At 38.1% G+C, this 18149-nt stretch overlaps 1 protein-coding gene across 9 annotated transcripts in view; it reads right to left on the minus strand.

Annotated features, from left to right (window-relative positions):
• ank1a (ankyrin 1, erythrocytic a) overlaps window positions 1–13090 on the minus strand; it is a 137861-nt gene extending 124771 nt beyond the window's left edge. For 7 of the 9 annotated variants that reach the window (XM_079815463.1, XM_079815459.1, XM_079815462.1 and 4 more), the window contains exons 1-2: window positions 12982–13090; window positions 4740–4838 (exon numbers count right to left, since the gene is read on the minus strand). In XM_079815463.1, the coding sequence (XP_079671589.1) occupies window positions 4740–4838; window positions 12982–13008 (126 nt within the window). In that variant the 5' untranslated portion in view covers window positions 13009–13090. Of the gene's footprint in view, window positions 1–4739; window positions 4839–12742; window positions 12771–12981 lie in introns of those variants that run through there. The other 2 variants (XM_079815465.1, XM_079815466.1) reach the window with 2 other exon arrangements.
• Window positions 13091–18149: the final 5059 nt, after the last annotated feature.

Here is an 18149-nt window from a genome sequence, read left to right on the forward strand (position 1 = left end):
TTTATTTACAACATACAATCATGTTATTGACCACGTGAGCAGGTTCCCATGTGCGCAGGATCACAAAACTCGCTCCTCTACCGGGAATAAATCGCCATCCCAATGCACGAGATTTATCACTGGGGTGGCATGCAAATGTATTTTTATGGACGTCCACGTGAGAAACAATTACCATCCGGATAGGGCTTTTGACTGTGACTGCAGTTGAAATTCACTGTTAACCTGGCTGGGAAAGGCGTTCCATACACTCTAAAAAAAAAGGCTCGTAATCATAGGGGAACCTTTTTTAGTGCTATATAGCACCAATTTTGGTGCTTCAGTGGTTCTTCAGCGGTTCTTCAGAGGTGCTATATAGCACCTTAGTCAAAGAACCGGTGAAGAACCTCTGAAGAACCGCTGAAGAACCTCTGAAGAACCGCTGAAGAACCACTGAAGCACCAAAATTGGTGCTATATAGCACTAAAAAAGGTTCCCCTATGATTACGAGCCAAGAACCATTTTTGGTGCAATATAGAACCTTTTTTTTTTTTGAGTGTACCGAATCCCATACCGAAAAGTTGCTCTCTGCCCTGCGCTTAGCCATCTCTGAAGTGAAGTCCAGAAAAATATGGATCCCCTTCCCATTATAGGTAAGGTTCTTCTGCTCGGCAGCGCTCACTGTTAAAATAACAGTTTCTTTATAGAGAGTATGCATTTGACGTCACCGTCGGCCGGAGTCGCTGCATTTGCGCCCACTGAGTGGCAAAAAGACTGAGCGACAGCATTGGTTTGAAAAACACACAAGACACATTTAAAATGGGAAAGAGCTTTGAGATTGACTTCAAGCAGATTTGACAGGAAAAAGAAAGGTATATTTTTCAGACTGCCGAAAGCTAGAGGAAAGAGAAGTTCACAGCGAAGCGAAACGTGGATTTGCTGTTATCATTTTGTGTCAATATGTTGAATTTTGGGGTAAAATCATACCCTATATATTGTATTTACAACTCATCAATTAAATATTTACCATCTTATATTCTGCATAATTGGATGATTTAAAAAAAACACTGACAAAAACGATACAAGTTTTAGGGCTGGACGTTAATAACATTGATATATATGTGATCACCTGGATTTAGACCTACCTATATTGTAATTATATAAAGCATTCACAGGCAAATTTGCTTTACGTATTTCCCAGGCATCGAAGTCATGCTCATATAAATGTCAGTAAACACAATTCCTGGCTGCATGTCAATATCAATATCAAAGGATCTTTGATATGTTGTAAGGAACGCTAGCCTAGAAATCTAGATGCACCCTAGCGGCAGCAAATGTAATTTGCAGCGAGGGTCGTCTAGCAATTCTCCGTTGGCTTGCGACCTGGAAAAACCAAACTCTGGTCCGGCCAATCAGGCCGTGTATAGAGTTGGTGGGCGGGCTTAATATAATGACGGCAGAGTTGCAGCGGTTCCGCGTGTAAACAAAGAAGTTGGCGAACAGCGGTCTTTCGAATCGGCTTTGGCCGCGACTCTTGGAGTTAAGCTTTTCTTTGAGAGAAGAACAAAGAACGGCACTGAAGTCATTCTTAAGAAAGGAAGATGTGTTCAGAGTTTTGCTGACCAGATACGACGAAAGTTTAATCTCTCAACTAGCTCCGCTACACCTTCTTCGTTGCTCTGGTTGGTTGTAGCCATGGGCGTCACTAGGCCCTTTTTAGGGGGGCTTCCCCTAAACTACTGCCCAGCCCCCCTAAAAAATTTGTGATTAACCTTTATAACATATGAACCTTGCGGCAGGCTTCGCCTTCGTCCCGTCTTTTAATCAGCGTGTTCTTCAATCCACAGCGGCGTCGAGCATAGCGCACGCCAGAAGCAGAGGTGTGTGCGTTGATCTGAGCCTCATTGGTCTGTCACCCCTTGTCAATGTCAAAATATTTGAGAAAACCAATCAAATCAGAGTAACGTTAGGCGGTCTTTATGAATGCACAGAATCTGCTGAGGGCGAATTTTAGCAGCACGACTCGACGTCAAGTGCGAGATATGTAAGTAGCTAAAGCTGCTTCTTTAAGTCAGAATTATATAATTATAATTAACATACAAGAAATATTAACAAAGCCATTTTCTTCAGATTATAGGCATAAGATTAATAATAATGAATGTTTGCATGTTGTAAATTTATATAATTTCATTTGTAGCATTCAGTAAATAAAGAAGCTCAGCTTTTTTCAGCCTGTATTGGGCATTCGATTATAATGAATGTGTGAATGTGAATTAATTTAATACATTTAGTTACCTACAGCTTTCCTGTTAGCCTTCAGTAAATTAACATGTCTACAAAAATTATTCATAAAACATATAAATATCAGTTAAACATATGTTTTACTGTCTTCACTGACAAAAATGGAAAAAACTTAATCAGTCATATCTGCCCACTGACATGGTTTTCAAGCTATTGTTATCACATTTTTTGGCATTCAGAACATCTTAAAATGCATATAGATCATGGAAATCAACATTTTCTCGGAGGACCCCCCTAACTACCGCACATAGCCTATGGGATCTCAGTGATTATATTATTTTACGGCCTATGTTATAAACATGTAATCATACATTGTGTGATTAAGGGATGTACAATATGGTCATGCAGAATAAGGCATTAATATTTGCTTTATAAGTAATAATAAACAGCAATATCCTTATATGCATACTAATAAGCTACTAGTTAATAGTGAGAATTGGACCCTAAACTAAAGTGTTACCATTTTTTTCCCCATACCCTCACTGGGGGCTGAGCCCCCCTAAAATGAAAATCCTAGAAACGCCCCTGGTTGTAGCGTTTCCTATTGCGTGCAGAGGGCATTTGAAAGACAACCGTTTATCCCGCCCCTCGGATTGAGCCCTGCCAATGGTGAGTTCCCAGACCCAACATCTTTATGTGGGTCTGACTTGTCAGGCTAAAGGAACACTATATGGAGTATAAACCTTTTGTTTAAAACTGATGATCGTTTGTTTTATTGCCGTTTTCGCAGTTTTCCCTATTAACTCATGCACTAGGCTCGTTTGCCACTCAGTCCGGCTGAGGTGGCTTGTTCCGGCGGGAAATTGACATCAATGCATACCCTCTATTGGTTCCACAAAGAACCTTTGACATCCATTCCACAAAAGGTCATTTATAGTACAAAAGGCTTCTTTAGACTCTTTAAATGTTCTTCATACTAAGAAAAAAAAAGAAAACTGAAAGGTTCTTTGGGGAACAAAATATGGTTCTTCTTTGGCATCACTGTCAAAAATGTATTTTTAAAAGTGTAAGGACTGTTGCCACTTCACAGAAATAATGAAGTCGCACTTTATAAGCAAGGTGGCCCTGTGTCATATGAGCACTTATGCAACTGTGTGCACTATCCATCATCTAGAGACATCCCTGCTGATACAGCATTGCAGGGCACAAGCACAAGGCATGTTTTACATTGCATGCTGGGACTGGAATGGTGGACCAACTACGCCAGCTCAGTTTTGCTTGAGAACAGCACAACTAGTCCACTCTATCCAGCATAAACCAGCCTGGACCAAGCATGCTTGGTTATGCTGGATTTTGATCACATTTTGTCTTCTAGAGCAGCCCTTAAAGGAACACTGCACTTTTTTTGAAAATAGGCTCATTTTACAAGTCCCCTAGATTTAAATAGTTTAGTTTTACCGTTTTTGAATCCATTCAGCCGATCTTTGTATCTGGCGGTAGCACTTTTAGCATAGCTTAGCATACATCATTGATTCTGATCAGTCCATTAGCATCTCATTCAAAAAATGACCATAGACACTTTCAATATTTTTCCTATTTAAAACTTGACTCTTCTACAGTTACATCGTGTGCTAAGACCAACTGAAAATGAAAAGTTTCGATTTTCTACACCTATAAGGCTAGAAACTACTTTCTCATTCCTGCGTAATAGTCGCGGATCTTCGCGGCCGTACCATGGCTGCAGCAGCGCAATGATATTACGCAGCGCCTGAAAGTAGCCCCCAGCTAGGTAACTTTCAATGTGACCGGCACTAAGTTCGTGTAGTTGCAGAGAAAGTTTCAGGCTTGCAGCCGACAAATTGTGTTGTGGATTTACCTGTGTGATTAGCCATGGTTCTGTGTGTTGTAAAGGGCTGTGATAGTAAGTCGAAGGTGTAACTACCACCACGTTTCACAGAATACCAACCAATCATTGCGCCGCTGCAGCCATGGTGCGGCCGCGAAGATCCGCGACTATTACGCAGGAATGAGAAAGAAGTTCCTAGCCTTATAGGTGTAGAAAATTGCAACTTTTCATTTTCAGTTTGTCTTAGCACACGATGTAACTGTAGAAGAGTCAAGTTCTAAATAGGAAAAATATTGAAAGTGTCTTTGGTCGTTTTTTGAATGAGATGCTAATGGACTGATCAGAATCAATGATGTATGCTAAGCTATGCTAAAAGTGCTACCGGCAGGTACAAAGATCGGCTGAATGGATTCAAAAACGGTAAAACTCAACTATTTAACTCTAGGGGACTTGTAAAATTAGCCTATTTTCAAAAAAAGTGGAGTGTTCCTTTAAGATCACGCATTTATCTGCAAGACGATTCGCTTCTGCGAGCGGACATTTCAGCCTGACTGTGACTCAAACAGCTAAGCTTCAGAAGCCCAATGGACCGCAATGATAACTGTCAATCAGACACATCTATTTCTCTTTTGAAAAACCACAGATGACATGATTGGCTGTGTTGAGGGAGTCTTACCTGATTGGCTGTGTTGATGTCGATGCCATTCTTGATGTGGTCTAGAGCCTTTTCCAGATTACCTGAGCGAGCTGCACGGAGGAAACTGGTGGTAGCATCCTGAGAAAAAGTGCAGGAAGTAATACAAGAGGACAGAATTTTAAAACAAATAAGAGTTTGACTTTTTATGACATAATTATAACGAAGCCATTCTGTATTTTCATAGACTCGTGTTTAAAGTTAAAAATCGTAACAAGAAATTTGATTTAATAGTAGCATCATTTTTTTCAAGACAGCAACAACAACTAAGAAAACAAAACACATTTTTCAACATTAAATACGTACATACACAAATACATTACTGTACACACACCAAAGTGTAAAGCTCCCATGAAATTTTACAATTTCCTTCCAAGATGATCAATATTTTAGGTATTTTCTTCCTGGAAGAGAAAGACACATGTGCACAAATGTGTACTGTATTTCTGCTAAAAGTTTATTTTGTCAACTTTAAGAAGTACACTAGAATTTAGATGGTCTCTCTGGACTAAAAGTCGTCACCAAAAGTCAGATTTTGATTTCATGGGGTCTTTTAATATTAAACATTTAACCAAGAAACTGTGTTTCATTCACCGATCAGTGCTATTGAGCTACATAATACTGCGAAAGAAAGAGTAAGAATTCAATCAGAGCAGCGGATAGAAAGAGAAAAAGATTGGGAAAAGGGGAAAAAAAATATTACGGATTTTTGGCATCAAGTCTGAAATAATAAATGACATTATATGTACATGGAGACAAACTTATTTGTTATACTTACTCGCATACAACAACACATTTTCACTCACATCCCAGCGTTTTCATGAAGGAACTGCAGCTGGTGTGTGAAAATTAAATACAATTCTGTAATTAATTCAAATAAAGAAATGACTGTACCATGGTTCCTTCTGTCCGATAAACACACTCAAAGATTGAACGATTTCTAGAAAGCCAATCTAGAAACACATTTACAAAATTCCCGACTGACACCCTTCGGTTTTAGTCCCACGCGTGGATACACTTCCGTGTCTTAAGGTCATATGAACAGATTTCCACAAATCAACCCGTCCTTGAAACTGAGATGTTCTATTGAATCAGTTTAAGTACATTGTATCAGTTGTGCTGTTGCTGTGGTGATGACAGTCAGAATGTGTGAGAGTGTGTACCTTCCCTAACACCAGGGCTGCTTCCCGCTGATCAAACATCCTTGACAAGTACATGGAGACACGGCACACATGCAGAACAACAAAGTGTGAGTTGGCATGGGGATGACCTAGTGACCTCCCAAGAATTAGGAGAACAAATCCCCCCCATCTCTCAGGCTCGGTCAGATTTCACATTACTTACACACTACCATTCAAAAGTTTGGGGTCAGTAAAATGTTTCTAAAGCAGCGACATCAGAATGATTTCTGAAGGATCATGCGACACTGAAAACTGGAGTAATGATGCTGAAAATTCACTGGAATAAATTACATTTTAGAATATATTACAATCGAAAACAATTATTTTAAATTGCAATAATATTTCACAATATTACAATTTTTACTGTATTTTTAATCAAGTAAATGCAGCCTTGGTGAGTAGAAGACACTTCTTTCAAAAACATTAAAACATGTTACAGACCCCAAATTCATTTAAGCCCCTTTAACGCCGTAGTAAATTACAGTAAAATTACCCGAGCGACTTTTCCGGTAAATACACAAATGTGTCGCACACAAGCTTTTTTGCCAGTAAGATCCCATTCACACACTCTAAAAAATGCGGGGTTAGAAACAACCCCAAGTTGGGTTGAAAATGGACTAACTCAGCAATTGGGTTGTTTTAACTCAAAGATTGGGTTGTTTTAACCCAGCAATTGGGTTGTAACCCATTCACTGGGTTAGAACAACCCAATTGCTGGGTTAAAACAACCCAATCTTTGAGTTAAAACAACCCAATTGCTGAGTTAGTCCATTTTCAACCCAACTTGGGTTGTTTGTGTGCACATCAGTACCAAAATGGCGGTAAACACTGTTATGTCAATCATCGGAAATGACATTTAAGCACTTTGGATTCATTACCTGTCCAATTTGACCAACAAAAAAAGAGTAACTTCTGAATGCAGAAGGGGATGATCACAGAATGTTGTTTAAGATACACAATATTTACAATAGTACGCAATAGTAAATGCATTGATGAATGGAAAAGAAGGAAGGGTCTTGAGTGAGAGACGCGGTGCAACGGTCAGATGTCTGTCTAGTGAAAAAAGCATAGAAAAAAGCAGCGGAGCTTACGTCAGCACGTTCTGACCTTGTATGTGCTCATCTTAACACTAATTTACCTATAACCTGAACATGAAACTTGAACAGTCACACACTCCACCTCCTGTTGTGCAGAGGCAACGGTTATGGTAAATATTGGCACAAAAAGCATGCATGGATGCACACTTCAAAACTCCAATGAAACATTGGCTTTTTACACACTATATGAATACACTAATTTTTACAGTTGTGTATCATAACACAACATGCTATTTTGCACAGTCAAAACAAAAGAGATGGCATCCTTTAAAATAGTCCTATATTCCTATATCTCAAAGAAAATAACATAATTGATATTAGTTTGATTTAGTATACTTAAAAAAAAACTAAAAATAGTGCTAAAATAACACATTTATTTGATCAAAGTCACAAGTCTGTATATAAGTTGGTTGTTGTTTTTTTTGTGGGTAACTGCAGTAGGAAGAGCAATATCTCAATCATTAAAGGAATAGTTCCCCCAAAAATCTCAAGTTATTCCAAATCTGTATGAGTTTCTTTCTTCGGTTTCACTTTATTTTAAGGTGTCATTGTTATAGTGTAATTATATATTTAAGTACTGAGTAATATTAATTAACTACATGAACTTACTATAGGGTTAGATACTATAGTAAGGGATTTGGTTGAGGGTTAGTTGCATCTAAGTATGCATAATTTACTGTTATTACTATGTGCATGTAACATATGTAACAAGGACACTGTAAAATAAAGTGTTACCCTTTCTACTGTCTACTAAAAAGATATTTTGAAGAATGTTGCACTCAAAAAAATTACTTGTTGAATAAAAAGCAGCGTCAAGTGGTTCCACGCAACTATATTGAGTAATTTACAAATAACAATTTAGTTATATGAACAAAAGAAAGTCAAGTAAAGCTAACAAAATTTATTTCAGTAAATACAAACCATTTGAATTTGTCACTGTTACGCAATATTTATATGTGCAGTTTACTTAATAATGTTATGTTAAATTGATAAAAGTGTATTATGTTAGGTGAACACATTTATCGATTTAATTTACCTTATTAAATGAACTACTTGCACTACAAGTGTAAGTGGAAAACTATTAAATAACAACAAGCATATTTTTAGAAACAAAATGCAAAAATAACTTAATTGAGGGCAGGAAGTCCATCCAATAAATGTGAGTATATGAGTGCCCTAAACACACTCTACTGCATAATGGTAACCACAAAATTACAGAAACTCCTCTAAATGTCCAACATAACTGAACATTAAACACCAACATAAACTAACAACATCTTTCTCTTAACAGAAAAACAGAAAATAACACTTTAATCCCTAACTTTACTCTTCTAATGCAGTCCCTTGCAAAGCATGCTGGGAACTACAGATCCACTGCCCAGTTTGTTCGTTTCACTCGGCAATGTTAAGTTGACCGAACAAACACTTATTAAGTAAAGCTGACAAAACTCAGTACATTTAAGTTCATGTAGTTACATGAGTTTTTTAAGTAATGTGAACAAGGACGATTTGAGTGCAACTAACAACAGTGAAAGTTCATTTGTTTTGAGTGTGGTAACCAGTTAGTTGATGGTAGCTATTGACTTCCCTAGTATTTTGGAAAAACACGAGAGTGAGTAAATGACGACAACATTTTCATTTTTGGGTGAACTATCCCTTTAAGATGAAAGTTTTGTTTTTTAGTAGTCATTTCAGTAATGTATTATGCATTTGTAAAATTGCTATTGAGTAATGTCTATTGAGTCTTTCCCCAGTACATGTGTAAAATGTGTTTGCAGATGATAAGGCAGAGGAGGCGATCATGTAGACCACACCTAATTCTTTGCCTCTGGGTCGCCTAGTTCTCTACGCAATGTGCTGAGAGAACAAACAAAATGCAGCAAAAGATGCTGTTTTGACCCTTCCGGTTCAAAATGGAAATAGTGAAATAAAGCATAAATTAAGAATGAATGTCCACCCGGAATCTAAGTTATTAATATTGCATGATTCAATAATGCCACAATTGATGGGTTTTATACATCCTGACAAGTACCGTTACGAAAGGATTATTTTAGAAACAAAACTTGAGTAATGCAGTCCTGTTGATTCTTCACTGTAAAAGATACAGCTTTCAATGAAGTGCTTGCAAAAAGCAAACGCTAGTGTTAATATAGCTTATAATAATAATATTATGAAAAAAGATAAAAAAAAAAACATGTTCCCACCCACCCCTGTGTTCCCCCTCTCTCTCAGATCAAGAGTACTGCAGCAGACAGGATGACATCATCACTAAGACGCAACACTGCAGTGTGTGTGTTTATGACTGCATCCGAGAGAGAGACGGAGCAAGTGGAGGAACGAGTCTTTAAATTGCCCTCTACTGAGAAACACATACATAGATGAAGGGGAAACACACAGAGAGGATCCAATCCATCAAAATAACTCTGCTTGCATTGCAAACAACAGCAAGAGCAGGTGGCGATGTGCATTTCCCATGAATGAGGCGCCATAAAATTACGCTCACACATATTATTGCACTGCTATATGCGTGTGTTAGTAATGTATAAACTTAAATCCAGCACGACTAAGAGCATAAACTCTTTCTGCCAACTGCAGTTTGTTTTAAATGCATGTTTCTAAAATGCTGCCTTCTCTCGCTTCTTCCTTCTCCACATCGAAAGTTCAGATGATGAACATCCAGCATTATCCAGGATCATAAATGAAGAAATTTGTGTGATGTTGGCGTGTTTTGGACTACATACATTGCTGTCTTTCAGAGCAGTTCCTGTAAAAACCTTGACTCTCTCAACATAATTACTCTCATACCAACTGAGAAATCTGCAGAATGCATAATAACTATTTTCTTATGTGTGCATGGGTAACATAAGACTTGTTTCACTGACCATTCCTGCTTTATATAATTAGATCATGTGAACAGATAACTACTGTACGTGTTTTAACAACAGAGAAAACATGCTTGATAAATTATCAATAAAACCCTGAATTATAATTTGCTGAAACAAATAAAGTACAATTAAATTTTAGTGCTGGGGAAAAAGGAATCGTGATTAATCGCATCCAAAATAAAAGTTTGTGTTTACATACTATATGGGTGTGTACTGTGTATAATTATAATGTATATATTTAAGAAATATTTGCATGTATAAACTGTATATATAATTTATCTTATATATAAATATAACATATTTTTCTTAAATATATACATGCCTGTGTGTGTGTGTGTGTGTGTATTTATCTATACATAATAATTATACATAGTACACACACATATTATGTAAACACAAACTTTTATTATGGATGCGATTAATCACGATTTATTTTTCCCCAGCACTATTACATTTTAAACTATAGTGGGTTGGATGGCTGTCACCTTTTTCACATTTTAGATACTCTATTTGAATGTGACCTTGTTACAAATATTTACTATAGTAATACTGTAACTACATAATTTCAAGCACTAAACCAAACCCTAATCCTACAGTACATGTTGTTATTTATTTTGGTTACACTTTATTTTGAGGTGACGTAGTTACATTGTACTCACTCAAATAAGTACTGAGAAATATCAATTAACTACATATACTTACTATAGAGTTATGGTCAAGGGGTTAGGGTTTGGTTTAGGGTAAGGTTAGTTACTTAATTAGGGTTATTACTATGTGTAACTACGTCACTTTAAAATAAAGTACTACCATTATTTTTGCTCAGTACATCTTTGTGTAATTGCAGTGTAACACGGACACATTAATGGTACGTTTACGCGACAACGATGTACTAAAAACTGAAAAGTTAACGTTTTTCGCATACAGACGACAACATTGTCAAAACGGTCGGCGAAAATGATTAAAGATGCTGTATTCTGCTGCCAGGCCCGTAGATGGCAATGTCACTTTGTAAAGAAACACTACGCACCTATAGACTGAACACGTAATACACATGCGTATAATGTCATCGTTTTCACAAATGTGTAGTTTACACAGAGACGATAATTGCAGCGGTGTCAAAAATGTGCACGTTGGATTTTTTTTCTTCTGTTTTTAGGTGTAGATCAGGTGTAAAATGGCCTCTAAAAGTGCTAAGGGTTACACTTTAGTTTTAAGGTAATGTTGTTACAGTGTAATTATACATTTGAGTACTTAGTAATATTAATGTACTTACTATAGGGTTAGGAATAAGGGTTTGGTTTAGGGCTATTTGCATGTAATTATGCATAATTTACTGTTATTACTACAGTAAGTACATGTAGCATGTAATAGGAAAACTAAAATAAAGGGTAGCACTTTATGTTAAAGTCCTGTTCCCCATGTACATACTATGTACTTATAGTAATTACAATAACTGGGTAATAACTAGGTACTAATCCTGAACCTACACTTAAATCTAACCTTAACCCATGTAGTTACCTTACATTACCAGTACTTTCATAGGTAAATACACTGTAAGCACATGATAGTGCACAAACTGTAAAATAAAGTGGAACCAAATAAAGAGTTACCATGTAAAGAATATGCATTGGCCCCAACAGTATTTGCATATTTAAGCTACATCTAAAAGTCTTTAAATTACATTTACATTACATTAATGACATTAGACAACAAAATAGCAAACTAAGTAGCATTTGTTTTAAAGAACAGTAATACACTTTACAAAGAAACATTTCACAAAATAAAAATGTACGTTGTTTTTAAATATTAAAATAGACATTGAAAAATAAGGCAATTGTCACGTCTAGTGTGATGAAGTAGACCTTTGGTTCCTCACGCCTGTGTGAACATGAGGAGAACTGACTTGATACATCCACTAAAATCACATCGATATCATTTGACTAAAAGAATATGTTTGCAGAAGCCACTTAGTTTGATATTTTAAAAAAAGAAAGTCATACATTTTACTTGTTATTCAAGTTAAATTTGCATCAAATAACAAATCTAATGTGAGTTTTCCTGTTATTCTTGTAAAGATGAAGGTGAGAGTTTGATTTCCTCTTTTAAAAGTACACTGCATCAATGTATAAACCAAGTGCAAAGGTGTTTCTGTTCATGCCACGGCAAACAAAAAGCATCTTAAATTCAAAAATGTAAAATGTTCATGTATGAATGTGAATATTTGTATCTTTTTAATCCCATGCATATCTTTGCACATTATGTAAAGAAAGAAAATGTGCAATTGCTATCTTTAGGAGCTTATAAATGACTTTTATTGGCGTTATCAGTAACAATTTATGGTAACACTTTATTTTACATTGACCTTGTTACATATGTTACATGTATTTACCATAGTAATAAGAGTAATTTATGCATAATTACATGCAACTAACCCTCAACCAAACCCTAATCCTACCCTAACCCTATAGTAAGTACATGTAGTTACTAAATATTACTCAGTAAATATATAATTACACTGTAACAATGACACCTTATAATAAAGTATAACCCAATTTAGTTTAGAGTCCTGTTCCCCATGTACATACTATGTTCTTATTATAGTAATTAAAATAACTGGGTAATAACTAGGTACTAACCCTGGACCTATACCCCAAAACCTAACCTTAACCCATGTAGTTACCTTATATTACCAGTACTTTCTTAGGTAAGTAAACTATCGTAAGTGTATAATTGCGTATATTGTAATCAGGTTGTTTCTGTCATACTACACTTACAACTAGTTCAATTTCAAGTTACGACATGAAGCATCTTTTTAAACTTACTTGATAGAATATTTTGCAACAATGCAGATTCCTCTCTTTCTCTCTGCAAAAATTAGAAAAAAATGACTGCATATAATAGTTTGGGTTGGGGTTTAAAAGCAACATGACCCCATGGACAACAGTGAAGTATTTTGGGGCAATTTGGAAACCTGAACAAGCTTCCAACAATCGAGAATCTTCTCAATATCTAAAAACAACAGCAAAGTAGATGAAGGAATCTTTAGGAAAGTTGTACTTACTCCACAAATGATGGTGTTCATTGGCATCCCAGTGCACCCTCTCTACGTCTTTGCCTCACTGCTTTCCTGTTACACTATCTGGGTGTAGGGGTCCGGGCACTGCCCCTTTCCCCCTGCACGCACACACACACTTGTGAGGGGATGGGTGGGGCTGGGGGCTTTGAGGCCAGAGGGTTTATCTCCAGAGGAATGCTGTCAATATCGACACACACACACACTTCTAGCCAAAACTAGATAATAGCATAAGTCTCTCTCCCCATTTTTCCATTCCGTAAAGCGTACTCGATCTACGCAAAATTGCTCGATGCATTCTGACAAGCAAAGGGCCATTCTGAATGAGCCTTGGGGAAAAGGACACAGTATGTGTGTGTGTATCTGAGCTTTGGCACTGTTTCAGTCTGCAGAAGGACTTACAGTGACAAAGACCCTTGGAGGGGTGGGGTGGGGGGTACTTCAGGAGTACCAAGCCTGGTGACAATGGCCCAGACACGGATGGGGAGGGCATGGTGTGTGTGTGTGTGTGTGAGTGTGTGTATTTATGAGGGGGGCCCAGTCTCTTTCAATAAAAGATCTGTCACTCCCAGCCTGAAAAGGCCCCTCCGTCCTCTCTCTCCTAGGACCATGCTGGGAAAAGCACATCTATGCCAATGGTATGCACCCAAATAAATGTGTGTTGCAGAAGTGGACGAAGAGAAAGTACATCTAGGACTTAGGTTATCAATTAAAATGGGGGAGTTTTCTAGCGAACGTCCTGGCATGGAGAAATTGGGATCGCCATGGTGATTCCCTTTCTAGGGGATTTATTGCAATGGCAATGAATCACACAGCCCTTTGAGGTGACTCAAGAATCAAGAGCACTCGTCTTTGATTCTCTCAAGAAATAAAAGTGCAGTCACATTTACAGCTGCTCTGTGAACTTTCTCCAGTCATTTCTGCTTGGTTTGAAAGTGACTAACATTATGACTTACATTATGTCTTAAAATGCATCACTTATAAACACATCACTGAGAAACTGTTATATAACCTTGGGCTATAATGTGATAAAGTTCTATTACCACATCTGCACTCACGAACGTGTAAAAATAAATGCACTACACATACAATTACTCTTGATTTGAACATGGAAGCAATACTCCAGAAATGACAGCAATCCAGTCGCAGTGTAATTCACTTTATTTAGGGCTGTAGCATACGGTTCCCAAATGGTAAATGGTAAATGGACTGCATTTATATAGCGCTTTTAACAGACCTACGGCCATCCAAAGCGCTTTACATTTTGTCTCACATTCACCCATTCACACACCGACGGCGGTGTCAGCCATGCAAGGCGCCATCCAGCTCGTCGGGAGCAGCTGGGGTTAGGTGTCTTGCTCATGGACACCTCGACACTTGGTCAGGTGAACCGGGGATCGAACCACCAACCTTCGGTTTGTAGACAACCTACATGAACCACTGAGCCACTGCCGCCCAATCCTGAAAGACTGTTCTAAATTTCTTGAAAATCTGAATGTATGAAGGTTGCTTTTGTAGGCCACTGTAACGTCACCTCCACCCTCTCTATCCATAAGTAAGTACTAATTAATTTTAACCTTATTCCGGAGGATTCCTTAAAGCTTGCCCTAATCACGGTGAATAAAGTACTCAATACAGACAATCCAGCCAACCTGTGATCAGTCATGCATTCTACTAGATCTATCAGCAGCATTCAATAGTGTAAACCACCAAATTCATCCTCTTTACCCTCAATGAAGTGGACATTACAGGCTTAGGGATCTGCTTGATCTCCAAACCAACTACCCAATCATGTTCCACAAAGATTAGTAGCTACTTGTATTCTGACTTCATACCAAATTTGCTTAGAAAAGTGATCACCTGGAAATGTCTGGAAGTATTTGTGCACGGATAAATGCCCATCATCTGTAGTGGAATTTACTGAAAACCACACTGCTCTACATCCCAGCCAAGAAACATCCTTGCCAAGACCTCGTCATATACAACACAGTCATTTCCCCACACATATACAGCCAAGAACCGTGGCACCACACTGGTCTGTCATATGCATCCCACATACTATCCACACTCTCAGAAAATATTGTACCTTTAGGGGTACAACAGCTCGTCTGGGACAGTAACCTCAAATGGACATCTTTGTACCTTATTCACCCCTAAAAGATTTGTAGTAGTACCCAAATGGTACATATTACTACTCTAAAGCCTTGTTTATACTTTGGCCTGGCTCCGCAGCGTGAGCCTCCGGTGCCTCCCCAAATGGACGACGCATTTATACTTGACACACTCGCCATTGTACTATTCTTTGAAACGACAGAGGAGTAATTGTTCAATAAACCATCAGGAAAGAGCGGTGAGAAGAAGTAGAAGAATGCACACAGGTGACGATATTTATTTTAGTACCAAAAACCACACTAAAGAATCATGTAAAACTCAGTAAACCTTGATATTATTACTTGTGACATGTATGTACACAATGTATGTATACATGTATACAACTAAACATTTTCATTTAGTTTCGTGAACATTTTTTAATTAAACATGGATCTTTATTTTCAATAAAAGGGCTTATTTATGCTTTTGTAGGCTCATATTGTATATTGTAAATGCAAACTGGGTGCAGTTTTGATGAGACGTCATGCTCTGCTAGATTTGCCTAGAACTCTTGCATCTTCGGATGCTGAGCCGCGCGAAAAGTTACAAAAAATGTGCCACGCGAAATGGGGTCTCACGCACTAACGCCCACTCCGCGATGACGTCCTTTTTGCCACGCGCACCCTCACACTCTTGCAGACGCGTTGAGTATAAACAAGGCTTAAGGGACTAATATGTACAAATTAGGGGTAGATAAAATGCAAAGTTTTGCTTTTAAGGGTACTTCCCCAGTTACAAGCTGTTGTACTTCTAAGTGAATGTTTCTGACAGTGTGCAGTCAATACATTCCTTCTGCAGAGTCCCTTTCTTTTAAGACAAGCTGCTCAGATCACAGTACAGGTACAGGTTAAATTCATAACACTTGCTGGCTTACAAGGCAGTCAATGGACAAGCACCCTCCTACATCCTGTCCATGCCAAGGTGTTAAATATGACTAACTTCCATGCCTTATGTCATACAGTCGCCCTTCCAGCAGTGCTAAGCACCTTGATGTCCGCAAACCCAAATCAACGTTAAAAGTTAGGGTTTAATTGCATTTGTATCATGCAAATTTGTATCAGACAGTACTTAGTATATGCATGTTTGAAACACTTCTTTTGCCGTGAGGTAATTTTCTGAATTGCATGCTTGCATTGATCTAGTTATGGATTGTCATGACCTCCACGTTCCTCCTTACACCAGGAAGAGGACAGAAAAGAGCTGAGGTGAAACATGAAGTAAGAGTTTCAATCCAAAATACAACAACTGATTAATCCTTTATAATTGTCTGATGTCTTTGCAGTTGCAAAAAGCATGCATATTTCATAGTTAATGTCTTGAAGACCTTACCTTTATGTTTTCCTAGCATCTTTTAGGTGGCTTTACAACTTTTTCCAGTATTCCAACATCATGTTATCATCAGTTGAGTGTCCTGATCCTAACCCAGGGGTGTAAAATCCAGGTTTTGGAGGGCCAAAGTCCTGCAGAGTTTAGCTCCAACTTGCCCCAACAAATCTGCATTGAAGTTCCTAGTAATCCTAAAGACCTTGATTAATTTGGTTAAAATGTCTGTAAATGTGGTTGGAGCTAAACTCTCCAGGATAGTGTCCCTCCAGGAGCAGGATAGGACACCCCTGCTGGCCTCTTCTACACCTCTACCTGTCCTCCCCATTCAATATCCATACACTGTTTCTTAAAGACAAATATACAGCAGAATCTGGCCAAGAATTGGAATCATAAAAAGGTTTGCCACAAGGGGTACAGACTATTCAAGTGCTTTGAGGTCATCTTGATCCATCTCTTAAGAGGGTATGAGACAAATATTCTGAACATGGTCTCTTTAACTGCAAGAGAATAGAGGCTTCAGATGAGGAATGTGTTGTACGATTACCTCAGCCTGAAGGTAAGCAAGGCTAAAAATGGTAAATAAAAAAGGTAAAACTACAGGCAGGCATCCTCCTTGGTCCTGCTGTCATCCTTTGTTTCCTATGTTTAGACAGTTTACCACATGCTTCACTGACATACAATCCACATGTAGGAACTTAAAGCGAATCAGACAGCAATGAATCAACACCCAGGACCATAAAAGAAGATCCTGCCTTTTTGAGCGCCATCCAGGACGAGACAGACTAACTCCTAACTTCGAAACAAAGAACACATGTAAGATATAACTATTAAAATGAACGGTTAGGCAGTTTAACCAAGACAAATGGGTTCGGATCTTGAGTCTCACAAGGAAAATCATGAGTTGACACAAAACGGGGTTTCTTTACTTCATTTATTTTCTGTTGAGAGTCTCGTTTTTTAAAGTTAAGTTTTGCTGCAAAACTTCTATCAACGACTCTATCTTCTTTGCTCGCCTCAAACTTCAGCCACGAGACCCCGCTCCATTCATCCATCAACACACTAACTCACTGTAGATGCTAACAGACCTCCAGTGAATCAACGAAACTGGGAAACCCCTTTTCAACAAGGACGCAGAAGGGAATCCCCATCAACGACACAAATAACAAAAGCAAATAACGCCTCCAGATTCTTGCTGAACTGGTGCATTGATATAAATTGTAATAACCCTGTCTAAGAAACGATAGAAGGGTTAAATTAATAGATTGATAGTTTGTTCAGGTCAGTTCTTATACTGTAAATTGCATGTATTGCTAGAAACTTGGGATTTCATCATTTCACTTTCTTAAAGGTCCCATGGCATGGCATTTTTCTATTATTTTATAGTGTTTCCTGAGGTGTACTTATATTGTTAGTATGATTTTTACATCATAAAATGTCATAATTTAGAAATAAAAGGCATTTTGTCTATACTGCTGTTTGCCCTGTGGCTGACTGCCCTGTTTCAAGAGGCGTGTCTGCTGGTAGACTTCAGTAAAAACACCCACTGTTGTGATTGGCTGACATCTTTGCATTTGAAATGTGCGGAGGGGGCGTGGTTTAACGAGGTCTACGACGCACGAGCTGCTGCCAGAGAGACGGATGGACCTGAGTTCACTTCTCATCAGTTCTCTCAGCACGTC

The sequence above is a fragment of the Gobio gobio genome (assembly GCF_949357685.1).
Source record: "Gobio gobio genome assembly, chromosome: 4".
NCBI classification, from domain to species: Eukaryota; Metazoa; Chordata; class Actinopteri; order Cypriniformes; family Gobionidae; genus Gobio; species Gobio gobio.